The 16,654-nt window shown below is 46.6% G+C and overlaps 1 protein-coding gene across 2 annotated transcripts in view; it reads right to left on the bottom strand.

Annotated features, from left to right (window-relative positions):
* The window catches only part of SPAG1 (sperm associated antigen 1), a 126,430-nt gene that overhangs the window by 99,425 nt on the left and 10,351 nt on the right, over positions 1 to 16,654 (bottom strand). For both annotated transcript variants that reach the window (XM_044292842.1, XM_044292843.1), the window contains 2 exons: positions 6,339 to 6,443; positions 4,226 to 4,290 (listed from right to left, as the gene is read on the bottom strand). In XM_044292842.1, coding sequence (XP_044148777.1) covers positions 4,226 to 4,290; positions 6,339 to 6,443 — 170 coding nt within the window. The remainder of the gene's footprint in view (positions 1 to 4,225; positions 4,291 to 6,338; positions 6,444 to 16,654) is intronic.

Below are 16,654 nucleotides of genomic sequence, written 5' to 3' on the forward strand. Positions count from 1 at the left end.
ATATGGGAGAAATAAATAGGCAGTTAGGAGAACCAGGTGTCTATGAGCCTTTGGCCCGGGACCCCAGGTTTGATATTGCTAGAAAAATTGATACACAATTGATCATTGCGGAACAGAATGGTGTCATAGATAAACAACTTAAAGAGTTTTTGGTGGTGAAATCTCCGGTTACGCCGACTATATATGTATTACCCAAAATACATAAAAGGCTGATTGACCCCCCAGGTCGGCCAATAATTTCTGGCAGGAATTCGATTCTCTCAAACATTAATGTCTTTCTTGACAAAATGTTGAGGGAATATGCGTTGGGTGCAAGATCATACATTAGGGATACTGGGGATTTCATCACCAAAATTAGTGGGACACTGGATCCCGCCAGGGGCGATTGTAGCATCTTTTGACATTGTGTCATTATACACCTCGATCAATCACGAAAAGGGCTTGAGGGCTGTAGCGGAGATGTTGCAAGGTTCAGAACATCCCGCTGCAGTTCAGCAGTTTGTACTGACACTATTGGAGTTGTCCCTAAGGAACAATTATTTTGAGTTCCAGGGGCAGTTCTATTTGCAGGTAAGGGGCGCGGCAATGGGGTCCAATGCCGCGCCCACTTACGCAAATATATTTGTACGGTCATTTGAGGAGCGTCTCGTCTATGTATCTCCCCACTTCAATCGGGTTTTGACGTGGTGGAGATACATAGACTGACATTTTCCTCATCTGGACCGGCACCATGGATCAGCTGATGGACTTTCACGCATTTTTGAACTCCCTTGATCGGGAGATCCAATTTACGTTAACGGCATCGGCTGACCGGGTCCAGTTTCTGGATACGCAGGTGTATATTGAGGATGAACAACTACACATGGATTTGAATGTTAAACCCACCGATAAGAATACATTGTTACACTTTACGAGTGGACACCCTAGGAGAATGGTGAATTCTTTGCCATATAGTCAAATGTTGAGAGTGCGGAGAATAGTTGATAAGGACGAAAATATGACTTCAGCATTGTCTAAGATGCAACAATCCTTCATAACTAGGGGGTACCCTAGTGGGTTAGTGAAGAAACATGCTGATAGAGCAAGGGATATCCCTAGAAGGGAATTATTGATGTTGAAACCAAGACAGGCCAATGACAGATTACCGTTTGTGTCAACTTATAATGAATTGAGCCCCAATATTGAAAAAATAGTGAGACGCCATTGGGGGCTGCTTAGCAGTGGACATCCCAACATAGAGGCCTTTAAACAACAGCCTATGATGGCATATAAAAGAGCGGGCAATATTAGGGATAAAGTGGTGCGTTCCAGATTGCCCGAAAAGGGTCAGTTGAGACAGACTTTTTTGAAGACGAAGCGCTTGGGATCTTTCCCGTGTCTGGGATGCGTTAATTGCAAACTGATGCAAAAAGGATCAGCGTTTGCGCATCCAGACACGGGAGAAATCTTCAAGATAAGGCATTATCTCACATGTGATTCAGCATGGGTGATATATGTTTTATGGTGTCCATGCAAGATGCTATACGTGGGCGAAACCACATGCGATGTAAAAACTAGGTTGAATAACCACAGACAATCTATCAGGAATAAAAGACGAGATTTGCCCGTATCGAAACATTTTGCCGAAAAAAATCATAAAGAGAGTGAGTTGAGATTCATGCTTTTGGATCATGTAAAACCATTGGACAGAGGAGGGGACCGTTTAACCATCTTAAAGAAAACTGAGCTTAGATGGATTTTTCGGTTAGATACTCTGAAACCCAAAGGGTTAAATGTCGAATTTAGGGTGACAGGAGGGATGGTTGGATAATGCCCTTTCACTGATCTAACTTCTGTGTGTATTCATTATAATGTATGGGGTGGACCCAATGGATGTTACATGACGAATTCATGATAGAATATTCTATGCTCTGTTTGAAAATATGGTTCAAGCCTTTACCTTTGCTGGTTGGTAAGAGGTAAGAAGGAACAGAAGGAGTTAAAGGCGCAAGACAATGCCCAAACGATTGCCCTAGAGTAAAATGGCGGAAGAGATCTATGACTTGGCGTGGATCACTGCCGCGGCTTACTGGCACGCATGCGTGCGTGGTGGTGGCTGACGGAGTGGATCTGACGTCATGACGTTAGATCTCCGCCTTCGGATGACGCAGAGAGGTTATGTACTGCGTTGTCAGTGGGGATGGAATTGACACATGCGCACTGAGGAGGGAGAGACGCGAGCGGTGGCGTGCCTCCACACAAGTTCAGACGCCATCTCCTCCTGTTCCTTCATATATAACCACAGCAAGGTAACTTAGGAAATAGGGTTTATATTGCACTTTGCACTTTAATTTTGGCACTTGTATGTAGTAAATGTGAATCATGAATAGAGAAGCACTGTGATTAGTCTCTATCTAGGCACAGAGAGAGAAGGAATGAATTGTAACATGCCCTAAATATGGGAGTGCACTGATTTTGTATTGGTTGATGACTAATTGATTACAATGTGATGATGTATTTATACTAGCACTTATGCACTTTATGTTCACTTGACTTGAAAAAGGTTCTGTGAGAGAACCGAAACGTTGTCTTATTTGACATGTGTGAATAAAACTACACATTTTTTCTATACTTCAAGGAGTGCTGCGGATTTTCTACATTATATATATATATATATATATATATATATATATATATATATATATATATATATATATATATATATATATATATCTCTCTCTCTCTCTATCATAAATATAAATAATTTTAACGCTCACGCTCTGCCTGTGCCATGGGAAGATTCATACTTACCTGCTATCCGCAGCTCCGGTCCTGAGCACTGGTTCCCATGTGTCTAACTTTTGGTCACGCTTGTTTACTTCCTCTCCTGCATGATTATCTGCTCCACTGCAGCTAATGACGTGTCCAAAAGAGACTCATCATTTCTGAAGCCAGTTATTGGTTGCTGCAGAGCAGATGATCATGTCCGTGCTTGGAAAAAATTAAACGGATGAAAGACAGACACATGGGAGCTGGCAAGCAGGATCAGAGCAGCGGGGAGTAGGTAAGTATGATGCTTTCCATAGCCGAGGCAGGCTGCAGGAACTTGTGAAAAGTTACTTATTCCAGGACAATATCTTAAACTCTGTCTTCCTGTTCTGTCTAGCGGTTCTGAAATGACTGCAGGCAGACCCAGTAGTAAACCTACTCCTCTGGTCTCTAAAGAAGGAACTTACTACTAAGCATGTGCAGCACAGTTTGTGACATTGTAACTAAGGGCCTTGGAGCATAATGAAGATCCCTAGTGTAAGGGACACGAGGGAACACAGGCGAGGTGAGAACTGATTATCTATAACCACTAGAGTGTCCTGCTTATCAAGGATTATAGTACAAGGACAGGAGAGAACACAGGCGAGGTGAGAACTGATTATCTATAACCACTAGAGTGTCCTGCTTATCAAGGATTATAGTACAAGGACACGAGGGAACACAGGTGAGGTGAGAACTGATCATCTATCACCTCTACAACGTCCTGCTTATCAAGGATTATAGTACAAGGACAGGAGAGAACATAGGGGAGGTGAGAACTGATTATCTATAACCACTAGAGTGTCCTGCTTATCAAGGATTATAGTACAAGGACACGAGGGAACACAGGTGAGGTGAGAACTGATCATCTATCACCTCTACAACGTCCTGCTTATCAAGGATTATAGTACAAGGACAGGAGAGAACATAGGGGAGGTGAGAACTGATTATCTATAACCACTAGAACGTCCTGCTCATCAAGGATTATAGTACAAGGACAGGAGAGAACATAGGGGAGGTGAGAACTGATTATCTATAACCACTAGAACGTCCTGCTTATCAAGGATTATAGTACAAGGACAGGAGAGAACATAGGGGAGGTGAGAACTGATTATCTATCACCACTAGACCAGTCTGCTGGTTATCACTGATTTTAATAAATAAGGGCCTTAGATTGACAAAACATAAAATATATTTAGGATTAACATTTCTGAACTCTAAATTTATATGAAAGTTAATATATAAATTAGACAATTTTAATAGCAGATAAGATTTTTTTTTTTTTTACAGTGGGAGTAAAAGCTTCTACATTTCTACCGATTCTGACTCCAACTCCACAGCCCTGCTGAAAACTGCAGTTGACTAATGACATGTACAGGAAATATAAATTGACTAATGATGTGTTTAAGAAATAACAACGACAAGCAGAACTTCTCACCTATCCCAGTCTCTGTAATCTCTAGGAACCTTAGAGCTGGTCGATCCATATTCTTTTCCTTTATTCTGAAAAATAATGAAGACAAATTTGCATTTTTTTTTACATGACAATTTTAGGCTTATTCCTTGAATAAAAGGCATAATCTAACCAAGAGCTGTGAGGACTGCAGAATTTTGGTGCATTCATTTCTACCAAGATATAGGTACACCAAAAATAGACCAAACACAGGAGGAGCATTCCAGCAATCAATTCACCTCTTTAGCGGCTAAACAAGAATCCTAGACGTTCACTGGCAGAAAAACCATCTGCGCACCTGCAAAAAGTTTTTTTTGACAGGGCAGAAAAACACACTTATCTGTCCTGTCAAAAACAGTATCCAGATCTATACTGGAAACATGGTAGCTTGCTGTGCTGTCTGTGCAGTTCCCATTCACTGTTACAGGAGTTACAGAAACAGCTGCTCGGGCGTTTCCGTAATTCCAGTTACCCCAGGCCAGCGCTTATGGAGTTAATCCGAGCTCCGCTATGAAAGGCTGAGATGCAACAACTACTCTAACGTTCCTCTTGTTGACAGGTTGTCTTCCTACGCAGTATGACTTTATCAGCACTGAGTGGACAGCATCAGAGTAGGCAGATGTCCCATGTACAAGTAGAATGGTAACACCCAATTGACAATTTATCCAGGAGGAATAACAGATGAATGGTAAAAAGGCTAAAGAAAAGGCTAAAACAGATTTGTAAGCAGAGCGGACAGAACCTCTTTAAAGCAGAAGGGTTGGCCAATTTGTAGAAATGTTTGGCAATGCCACAAATCTTTGCTATGACATACGCAGCAGAAGGTCCCCGGATTCCTTGTGTATGTGTAATCTACGATCCTCGGGCACGCGATTAATGCAAGTCACTGCTATCTGTGCTGTCCCTGGACAGATTCTGTTCTACACATGCGCTGTCATGCTTAGTGCTTGTGCAGAAATGAATCTAAGGACAGCCTAGAAAGCACTGATGTGGGTGAATCACGTCAACGCTGCCATCTTGCAAATTGGTCAAACTATTTTAAAGGTGCTGTAGGTCTTGGGGATGAAAACCCCAATTGTGGCCAAGTAGAAAAAAAAAAAAAAAAAACACACTGTCTGCGGTTCCATCATTCCAGTGCCACTGCCCCATTCCTGACAACTTCTGGACCCCGCCAGACCACAACTGACTTGATCCCATGTCCGCTGCAGCCAACCACTGGTCTCAACTAGGGATATACTGTTCGAGCACATGTGACTGGTAAGACTAATGATTGGATAAAGCCACTGGTCATTGGACCAAGCCACTTCCACTCAGCAGGGGCTGGTAGGGGCAACGGAGTGAAAGTGGCAGTGAGGTTTTTTTTTTTCCTACTTCGCCAATTGTCTAGCTTCTAGGCCAGACAACTCCTTTAAAAGGGAACCTGTCACCGGGATTTTGTGTATAGACCTGAGGACATAGGTTGCTAGATGGCCGCTAGCACATCCACAATACCCAGTCCCCATAGCTCTGTGTGCTTTTATTGTGTAAAAAAAATAAAAAACGATTTGATACATATGCAAATTAACCTGAGATGAGTCCTGTACGTGAGATGCGTCAGGGACAGGACTCATCTCAGGTTAATTTGCATATGTATCAAATCGTTTTTTATTTTTTTTACACAATAAAAGCACACAGAGCTATGGGGACTGGGTATTGTGGATGTACTAGCGGCCATCTAGCAACCTATGTCCTCAGGTCTATACACAAATTCCCGGTGACAGGTTCCCTTTAAGGAAATGATACTCCAAAAATGTTATGCCATGAGGAATACAGATAGATATGTCAGAAGAGCCTATCCTATTCCATATGTCCTATTGGAGCAAATAATTAAAATAGAGGGGTACCCCTGCGCCAGATCCCATCTACTTCAAAAACTCACTCTGTCTCTGTAGGAATCAACTCAGCCATGCCTCACAATGATGCCCACCGATGTCAACATCTGCCATGTAATGTTCCAGGTACTATGGAGAACTGCAGGATTTGCCAGCCACTTACCTCAGTGTCTATGAAATACATATCCATAATTTATAAGCTAATCCTATCAGGAATAAAAGTGTACCTTGGTAGTTTCTGGACCATTAGAACAACTGCGGATAGGTGGCAAATTGTCAGTGTTTAGAGAGACAGCTTCTGGTTCTTTCAGTTTTATATCTGTTAAAAACGTCTGAAAGAAAATGGAGGAAAAAAACGGAGGCATCAGCCATGAACTCTAGGATACCAAACAGGACAGTAGGTATTTGGCGGGAGATTGTGCAGGAGACTGTTGCAGCAAAATCTGTGCCAAATTTGATAAACCTATTTTAGGTGTATTTCAGATGAATAAATGACCCTATGAGTCTCTCTGAAGATACCCAGCGGTACTGGACCTGCAGTTCCTATGTAGCCAGCAGGTGTCAGGCAAACATAGGATATATGCAAAATCCACTTACACTATCATCAAAGGGGTATTCTGGTAAAGTAACTTAATGTTTGGAAAACAACATTAAGGCTGCAAGCTGTGACGCAACCAGAACCCATACCTACAGTCGGGTCCATAAAAATTTGGACATTGACAAACTTCAAACATTTTTGCCTCTATACACCAACACAATGGATTTGAAATGAAACGGACAAGATGTGCTTTAACTGCAGACTGTCAGCTTTAATTTGAGGGTATTTACATCCAAATCAGGTGAACGGTGTAGGAATTACAACAGTTTGCATATGTGCCCCCCACTTGTTAAGGGGCCAAAAGTAATGGGACAATTGGCTTCTGTGTGTTATTCCCTCATTATCCTAATTACAATGAGCAGATAAAAGGTCCAGAGTTCATTTCAAGTGCGCTATTTGCATATGGAATCTGTTGCTGTCAACTCTCAAGATGAGATCCAAAGAGCTGTCACTATCAGTGAAGCAAGCCATCATTAGGCTGAAAATACACAACAAACCCATCAGAGAGAGCAAAAACATTAGGCATGGCCAAAACAACGGTTTGGAACATTCTTAAAAAGAAGGAACGCACCGGTAAGCTCAAACACCGGAAGACCACGGAAAACAACTGTGGTGGATGAGCGAAGAATTCTTTCCCTGGTGAAGAAAACACCCTTCACAACAGTTGGCCAGATCAAGTACACTCTTCAGGAGGTAGGTGTATGTGTGTCAAAGTCAACAATCAAGAGAAGACTTCCAGAGTGAATACAGAGGGTTCACCACAAGATGTAAACCATTGGTGAGCCTCAAAAACAGGAAGGCCAGATTAGAGTTTGCCAAACGACATCCAAAAAAAGCCTTCACAGTTCTGGAACAACATCCTATGGACAGATGAGACCAAGATCAACTTGTACCAGAGTGATGGGAAGAGTAGAGTATGGAGAAGGAAAGGAACTGCTCATGATCCTAAGCATACCACCTCATCAGTGAAGCATGGTGGTGGTAGTGTCATGGCGTGGGCATGTATGGCTGCCAATGGAACTGGTTCTCTTGTATTTATTGATTATGTGACTGCTGACAAAAGCAGCAGGATGAATTCTGAAGTGTTTCGGGCAATATTATCTTCTCATATTCAGCCAAATGCTTCAGAACTCATTGGACGGCGCTTCACAGTGCAGATGGACAATGACCCAAAGCATACTGCAAAAGCAACCAAAGAGTTTAAGGGAAAGAAGTGGAAAGTTATGCAATAGCCAAGTCAATCACCAGACCTGAATCCGATTGAGCATGCATTTCACTTGCAGAAGACAAAACTTAGGGGAAAATGCCCCAAGAACAAGCAGGAACTGAAGACAGTTGCAGTAGAGGCCTGGCAGAGCATCACCAGGGATGAAACCCAGCGTCTGGTGGTGTCTATGCGTTCCAGACTTCAGGCTGTAATTGACTGCAAAGGATTTGCAACCAAGTATTAAAAATTGAAAGATTGATTTCTAATTATTATTCTGTCCCATTACTTCTGGTCCCTTAACAAGTGGGAGGCACATATGCAAACTGTAGTAATTCCTACACCGTTCACCTGATTTGGATGTAAATACCCTCAAATTAAAGCTGACAGTCTGCAGTTACAGCACATCTTGTTTGTTTCATTTCAAATCCATTGTGGTGGTGTATAGAGCCATGGGCATCGCCGCATCTGGAAATGCCTGTACTATTAAAATATTTATCACATACGGTGAATGGTGTAATGGAAAAAAATTAAAAAAAATGGCCGATCCACCATTTTTTCATCGCTTCTCTTACCCCCAAAAATTTTATAAAACGTTATAAAAAAAAAGTCACACACACTCCAAAATGGGATCAATAAAAACTACAGATCTTCCTGCAAAAAATTAGCCCCCACTCAGCTCAGTAAAAATAACTAGAAAAAAGTTAGGACAGATTTTCCACATAGAGAACGCTGTAGGGACAAAACCCATAAAACTATTGCTTAATTGAGTATCTTTTCAAGTTTCACCACATTTGGAAAAACAATTCCCGCTTCCCACTACATTGTATCCCAAATTAAATGGTGGCATTAAAAAGTACAAACTTAGGGCTTATGCACACGACCGTATGTATTTTGCAGTCCGCAAGAAACGGATGACGTCCGTGTGTATTTCGCGGAAAGGAATAGCTGGCCCCTAATACAACAGTCCTATCGTTGTCCGTAATGGGGACAATAATAGGACATGTTCTATCTTTTTGCAGAACGGAAATACGGATATACGGAAACGGAATGCACACGGAGTAACTTCCGTTTTTTTTTGCGGACCCATTGAAATACGTTCGTGTGCATGAGCCCTAATCCTGCAAAAAACAAGACACAGCCTAGATCAGTACTTATGGTTCAGCAATATTTTTTTTTGCTTTTTCAACTTTATATGGTGTTTGTTTATGGTGTAAATAAATAGTAAATAGTTCTTTTTTAACACTTTCACTACCGGAGTTTTTTTTTTCATTTTTGCGTTTTCATTTTCCTAACCTTGAGAGCTAACTTTTTTTATATTTACGTTCACATAGCTGTATGAGGGCTTATTTTTTGCGGGGCAAGATGTACTTTCTAATGCCACCATTAATTATGGCAAACAATGTAGTGGGAAACGGTAAAAAAATATATAATAATTCAAAAGGGGGTGGAATTGGAAAACAAAACTACGCAATTCCTCCACCGTTTTACAGTTTTTTTTCCCACAGTGTTTTGTTTGCAGCAAAACTGACCCATGCCCTTCATTCTCTAAGTCAGTACGATTACAACAATACCCCATATGTGTATTTTATTTAATGTCTAAATAGTGTAAAAATAAATGTAAACTTTTTTTTTACATCACTATATTCTGACCCCCATAACTTTTTCTATGGTTAAATCTACCGAGCTGTATGAGGGCTCATTTGTTGCGGGACAATCTATAGTTTTTATTGATGCCAATTTGGAGTATGTGTGACTTTTTTTTTAATCACATTATTGTGGATAAGAGAAGCAATGAAAAAATGGCAAATTGGCCCTTTTTTCCGTTACGCCATATTTCTATATTTTAATAGTACGGGTGTTTTCGGTTGCGGTGATACCCATGATGTTTATATTTTTTGTTATTTAGGCATTTATTTTTTTATTATACGGAAATGTGATATAAACTTTAAATATATAAAAATATTTTTAAAAAAACAAGATTTTTGTATAACTTACCAGTAAAATCTCTTTCTCGCTCTTTCCTTGGGGGACACAGAAGACCTTGGGTATAGCTCATCTCCCTAGGAGGCGTGACACTAAGTAAGAACTGTTAGCCCCTCCTCCACAGCTATACCCTCAGCCTGGAGAGAGAGACTGTCAGTTGCGTGTCCAAGTAGTGAAAACAAGGCAAAGTCCAAAAGTGGAACCAACAAGCCAACTACCCAACGGGTAAAACAAACCCGGAAACCGTGCAGAGAAGAACAAAGAATGGGTGGGTGCTGTGTCCCCCAAGGAAAGAGCGAGAAAGAGATTTTACTGGTAAGTTATACAAAAATCTCGTTTTCTCGCCCAGTTTCCTTGGGGGACACAGAAGACCTTGGGACGTTCAATAGCAGTCCAAGAGGGGAGGGACCACAGCACCAAGGCGAAGCACCCGAAGGCATCAAGAAACCGCCGCCTGCAGACCAGGCGGCCCAAGGCAGCAGACGCTGAAGCCCGAGTACGCACCCTGTAGAACCTGGTAAGGTGTGCAAGGAAGAAGTGACCGCCTTGCACAAATGCATGGCCGAAGCCTAATGCCTCTGACCCAGGAGGAACCGACAGCTCTGGTGAAATGAACGGTGACCCCAAAAGCAGAACCCTGCCCTTGGTGCGGCAACCACAGCAATAGCCACTCTGAGAAAGAGGAGGAAAGCCACCCTGGATGCCGTCAACCTTTCGCGCGGACCTCCTGGAACCCAAGAGGCCGAACGTAGACAAGAGTCGGAGATCTCCAAGTAAAAAACTGCAAGGTCCAAACAACGTCCAAACCGGTGAAGTGTCCGTTCCCGGGGGTGGGAAGGGGAGGACGACTGCCTCGACGAAATGAAAGACAAACACCACCTTCAGAAGGAAGGAAGAGACGGAATGGAGAACAGCCCTGTCCTGGGGAAAGACAAAAGGCTCGGAACAAGAAGGGCCGCCACTCAGGCACCCGCCAGAGACACGATGGCTACAGAAACACAACCGTACAGGACAGAAGGAGTAGAGAGAACCACTGTAACGGCTCCAAGTGAAGATTGGAGCGCCAAGAGCCCAGTATGTAGGTCCCAGGGCGGTACCGGAGGGCAGCACAAAGGAACCCAAGAGCCGCTCCACGGAAGAAGGTCCAGACAGGCCCAGAGGGCCGGGGAACGCTGAAAGAAGAAGGGCAGCGCTGACACCTGATACTTCAAGCGACAGAGTCCCAGTCCCAGTTCCAGGCCGGACTGGAGAAAAACAGAACCATGGAGAGAGAAAGGAAGAGCGGGGGAACGCCCAGCTTCCCACAGAACCCCAGGTAAAAACCTAAGTCCTCCAACAGATCCTGGACGAAACACGGCCAGGAGCGAACACTAGCGAGCCCACTAGAGTCGCCTGGGCAAGAGGGTGAAAACCCAATGATCAGGCGCAGACCAGTAACACGGGTAGAACGGTCGGTAGAACTGGTCCCGCCGGCCCCCGAGCAAGTTGTCCCGGATCCACCCTGAGTGGGGGAGCAGAAGGACAAACGGACAGGAACCGAAGGGTCCGTCCAGCAACCGCCAGATGCCAGGACAAGACAGGCTAAAACCCAAGCCGATGCAGTCACCACAGGAAGACGGACTACAGTCCCGGTGTGGGAGATCTGAAGACAAACTTGGCAAAAGGCAGTCCTCCCAAGCTACCGAGAAGGTAAGTCCATAGCAGAAACATTGCCTAGAATTGAAAACAAAAAAAACAAAAACGCAATCTGCACCCAGCGGGAGGACAGAACGCCGTAGACCCGGTAACTAGGTACACAGCTAGTACAACCAGTGTGGACAAGGGGGACTCAAAGGGAACACCAGTACCATCCACATGAACAACCACGCTCTCCCCCGAGGGAAGGGCAGTGAAGGAACAGCCTCTGAAGCGCGGCCGGAACAGAAGCCACATCGGAGTGATCTGTACCGAGTGGGAGCCAAACCGACCGGCGAGAAAAGGCGGTCGAGACAGAGGCCGGCATAGGAGTGGGCAACAGAGAAGCCATAGAACAGCTCAAAAGCAGCACACCGCTACACTGAGACACCCGGTCCACCGCCTTGAATACCCTGAAGAACTCAAGGCGGAGGTCCTCCGGACCTGGGTAGGCGAGCACCCAAGAGAAGTTGGGTGACCTTCCCAAGAAGAGCAGCCCGAACCTGGTAGCAGATCAGACTGAAGCACCGAGGGCGCCAACCGGAAAGAATCATACCACACTGCACCCGAAGAGGAGGAAAAGGTACTAGGCGAGGGGACCGTAGTCCTGCCAGAGCCAACATAAAATGCGAAGGGCGCTGCAGACAGCACTCTCGACCATGTGACCACTAGCGCAGGGAAACAATGCCGCGAAAGGACGAATGGGTACGTATCTAGGAACCACGAACACTCCCCGGGCGGAAGGGCCAACGAAATGAGTGAGTACCACCCAGCTCGGTGCAGTAGCAAGCAGCAGAGCCCGTCTACTTAAATATAAGGTATTCATCTGTTGCTTATTGGACAACACCTTAGGCTCACACAGGTGGACAGAATGATCTCCTTAGAGAATAGTGCAAGGCTTGCTGCAAACACCGTCTCCCAAGAGAAAAAGTATGTCGCAGGGGGAAAGGAGGCATACGTACGAGTAGCCCCGTAAGCAGTGAGAAGGCTAACCCACCTACGGGACGAGAAGGCATACACGGCCCAAACAACGCACAAGAACGTCCGCTCACTGCAAAAATATAACTCAGCGAAGAAGGCCAGCCACAGAGTCCCACAGTATCTACGGAAGTGCAACTGAAAAGGAGTTATGCACAAGACTAGTAAGGTATGCGATAGAACGCAAACTGACCTCCTCGAAAGGGGGGGACATGTACCTGGCAAACTGCAGTCAGCAAGAGTGCAAGGGCCCGCCCCAAAAAGGGGGTGATGCCCAAGGTCGTAACTACGTCAGAGAAGTAGGGCATACCCTACTTCGCCCAGAAGGGCGCCATGCACATGGCCACACAGTATCCAGCAGGAACGCAGGAGGTCCACCTAGTGAAAGGGGGGTCATGCACAGGGCTATCCTAGCATTAAGTGAGTGTGCAACAATTCACCCAACACCGAAATTTTGTGAGAGTGCAACTACTCCACCAATGAAGGGGGAACATGAGCAAGTCCAGCACAGCACATACAAGGACAGCCTTGAATCCCGTGAGCGTGCAAAATTCCGCCCATGGAATGAGGGGTGGTCACGCACAAGGCCAGCACCGCATCCAATGGGAACACAAGCGTTCCACCCATGTTAGAAGGCCATGCTCAAGGCCAGCAATGTATCCGGTGAGAGTGTAGTATGCCGCCCAGAACACGAAGGGTGGGGGGGGGGGGCCATGCACATGGCCAGCATCGCATTCAGGGAGAGTGCGAGCAGCCGGTGAAAATGTGCGTATGTCACCTAAAGGAGGCATGCCCATGGCCGGCAGCGAATCCAGTGAGAGTGCGTACACCGCCCACGGAAGAGGGGTCATGCATATGGCCGGCAGCGGATCCAGAGAGAGTGCAAGCACCCCGCCATGCATAGGGTTCATGCACCTGGCCAACAACGTACCGGCGAGAGAACAACCACCGACCGAGGGAGTGTATGTATGCCGCCACCAGGGAAGGAGGCATGCCCAAGGCCGGCAGTGAATCCAATGAGAGTGCATCATACCGCCTATGGAAGGTGGTCATGCACATGGCTGGCAGTGAATCCAGTGAGAGTGCCGAATGCCGTCCACAGAAGGGAGTCATGCCTATGGCAGGCAGCGAATCCAGAGACAGTGCGGCGTTCCGCCTAAGGAAGGGGGTCGTGCACATGGCCAGCACCGAATCCGATGAGAGTGCAATATTCCGCCTAAGAAGGGGGTCATGCACATGATCGGCAACGAATCCAGTGAGAGTGTAGCGTTCCGCCTATGGAAGGGGTCACGCACATGGCCGGCAACGAATTGCCGTGTTCCACCTATGGAAGGTGGTCGTGCATATGGCCAGCACCGTATCCGGAGAAACTGCAGTAGGCCGCCAATGAAAGGGCGATCATGCACAAGGCCAACCCGCAGTTAAGGAGAGTGCAGTATCCCGCCAGGAGGGGGGGTCCTGCACATGGCAGGCACCCTACAGAAAAGGCCGCATGCACTGACCAGCGCCGTAGCGCGGAGAGGGCAAAAAAAAAAAACCGCCTAGAAGGGGAAATGACCCTGGTAGCGCCGCAGCCGGGGAGCGCGACACCATGCCACCTATGGAAGGGGGGCATGTATACAGGCAGCACTCTGAGATGAGGCTGCAGTGTCCTGCGCAGCCCACAAGTCATATTAATAAATAATTTAATTTTTTTTTTTTTTTTTTTTTGTTTAATTTATTTATTATAACCCAGCCTCACTGAGGCAGAAAGCCACACAGGCCCATCGGAAGCCGGCCTGTACCCAAGGGGTTAACAGGGATCCGGCCTGGGGGCGGCACTGCGATCCTCTGGGGGCGGGGGAACCTCCAGGCGGGAAGATTCGCGCCCGGAAAAGTTCCAGCCCCCTCCAACAGAGGCCCGAATTTTGCGGCCTAGCAGGCCGTGAAGCCGGGGTCTAAATTTTTAGCGGCGCCCGGCTGACCGGGGCCGCACAGTATTTAAAGTACCGGCCGGGCCTACGGAGCGGCACATACCGGCCGCGGGTGCCCACCCCGCGGGCCGGAAGAGCTGGGGACCCGGATAGAGTGGGATCGCTGCCGCGAAGTGTCGCCCAGGAGGGGAACAACATTTTGCGGCGCCCGGCCGACCGGAATGTTCCGACGGTCGGCCGGGGGCTGTTGAGGCATAGCGCTCATTTGTAGGCCGCGGTGCCCACCCGCTGTCGGAAGCGATGACCCGGCAGCCATTTCACCCCTGGAGCGGGCCCTTGGCCTAGAACAGCGCTCCATATGGCCGGCAGCCACAACCACCTTGCCCTTGGACCGGTGCCCGTGATGGGTCAGGGGCAGCAAGGCGCGGGCCCTCTGGCCCTGAAGCAGTGGCCGGTAAGAGGGAGGGGGACCCTGAGACCGGGTCTGTGAGGGTGGGAGGCCTGCATAACCCCTACGTCAGGGGCAGCTAGGTGCGAACCTCTGCAGCTCCCCAGGCATTCTTCTTGTCAGGGAGAAGGGTGCCAATGTCCTATGGAGGGGAGGAGAGGGAGCAGAATGTCGCCCTGTGGCAGCCAGGGGCCAGCCTAGGACTAGCAGGGACAAAAGGGTCCAGAGGCCCTGTCAGTATGGGGGTCAGGCACGCAGGAGACCGGGGTGGGGGGGGGACGTAGGGCTGGAGAAGCCAATCTCTCACCACAGCCGTCTTCACCCTCGGTCCGTTCCAGCAGGGTCGCCCCTTCAGCTACTGGCACCGTAGTGGCAGGACGCTGGAAGAGGGACTTGGCGTGCGGGCGACCCTTGCGCTGGCGGGATGTAGGGGAGCTGGGCTGCCCTGATCCACCTTGCCTTCTGTGGGGGAGGCAGCAGTGCGGATGACCGGCACTGGCGCAGCTCGACCCCGGGAGAAACAGAGAGGTCTAGTGCGTCTCTGTTGTCCCTGATGTTCTGGAACAAAAAGAAAAGAAAAAAGTAAAAATCTAAAATTAAAACAAGGAGAAAACAGCCCTGCAGTAGCAGGGAGTGTCTTGCCTCCTTGGACACTAAGCTAAAAACTGACAGTCTCTCTCTCCAGGCTGAGGGTATAGCTGTGGAGGAGGGGCTAACAGTTCTTACTTAGTGTCACGCCTCCTAGGGAGATGAGCTATACCCAAGGTCTTCTGTGTCCCCCAAGGAAACTGGGCGAGAAATTAAGTTTTTAAAAACATTTGTAATGATTTTGAAGCTCATATATGAGCCTATAAAAATTTAATTTTTTTGCATTTTTAACAACTATGTATTTTTAAAATGAGTTTATTACTGTCTATTACTCATTTCTTATGTTGGCCTCCCATCTGGTGGTCAAAATAAGAATTGCAGCATGAATGGGCCTCGTCAGCGAGTATTCAAAGCAATTATCCACATCCTCACTGGCCACAGGGGATGCCGGTAGGAGGCATTTTTTGACACTTTAGATGCCGTGATCTCACTTGATCATGGCACCTAAAGCCAATAATGACGATCGAGGTAATTAGCGGAAGGTTTCTGCCGTTTCAAAAACCTGCCGGCCATGTAGCCCATTGCACGTGCCAGCGGGCGCCATGTTTGCCTATCGCTCCAGCGCCGTCCTTGTATGGCGCTGGTAGCAAAAGGGTTAATAGATAAAAAGATTGCTTTGTGAGGTCACATTCTGACACTCAGAACTTTCTATCTTTATACCAATAGAGCTCTATAGAGTGATCTGTAGTTTTTATTGATACCATTCAGGGATGCATGGTACTGTTTGATAATTTTTTATTCCATATTTTTGGTCAGGTGTGGTGACCAATAAAACAACAATTCTAGCATTGGCTGTTGCACCGATTCAGCTCCGGCGCTCCCACTGGTCTCTTTTGTTTATCTGTAGTGATAACGTTGCAACCACCCACATCTAACTGCAGCAGCAAACTGGTGGACAGTGACTGGCTGCAGCAGTAACATGCAGGTAGTCAGAACATCATCACTGCATGCCAGCACGCCACATTTCCTAGTCTCCCTTTTTCTTCTCCATCATTTTTTTAAATGTCCCAGTCAACCTATTTAAGGAAGCAGTCAGGAGGCCTGCCACTGCCATCTCCTCCCTGACTGCAGACTATAAGAAGCAGGGACTTTTC

Source organism: Bufo gargarizans, chromosome 5 (assembly GCF_014858855.1).
Source record: "Bufo gargarizans isolate SCDJY-AF-19 chromosome 5, ASM1485885v1, whole genome shotgun sequence".
Taxonomy (NCBI): domain Eukaryota; kingdom Metazoa; phylum Chordata; class Amphibia; order Anura; family Bufonidae; genus Bufo; species Bufo gargarizans.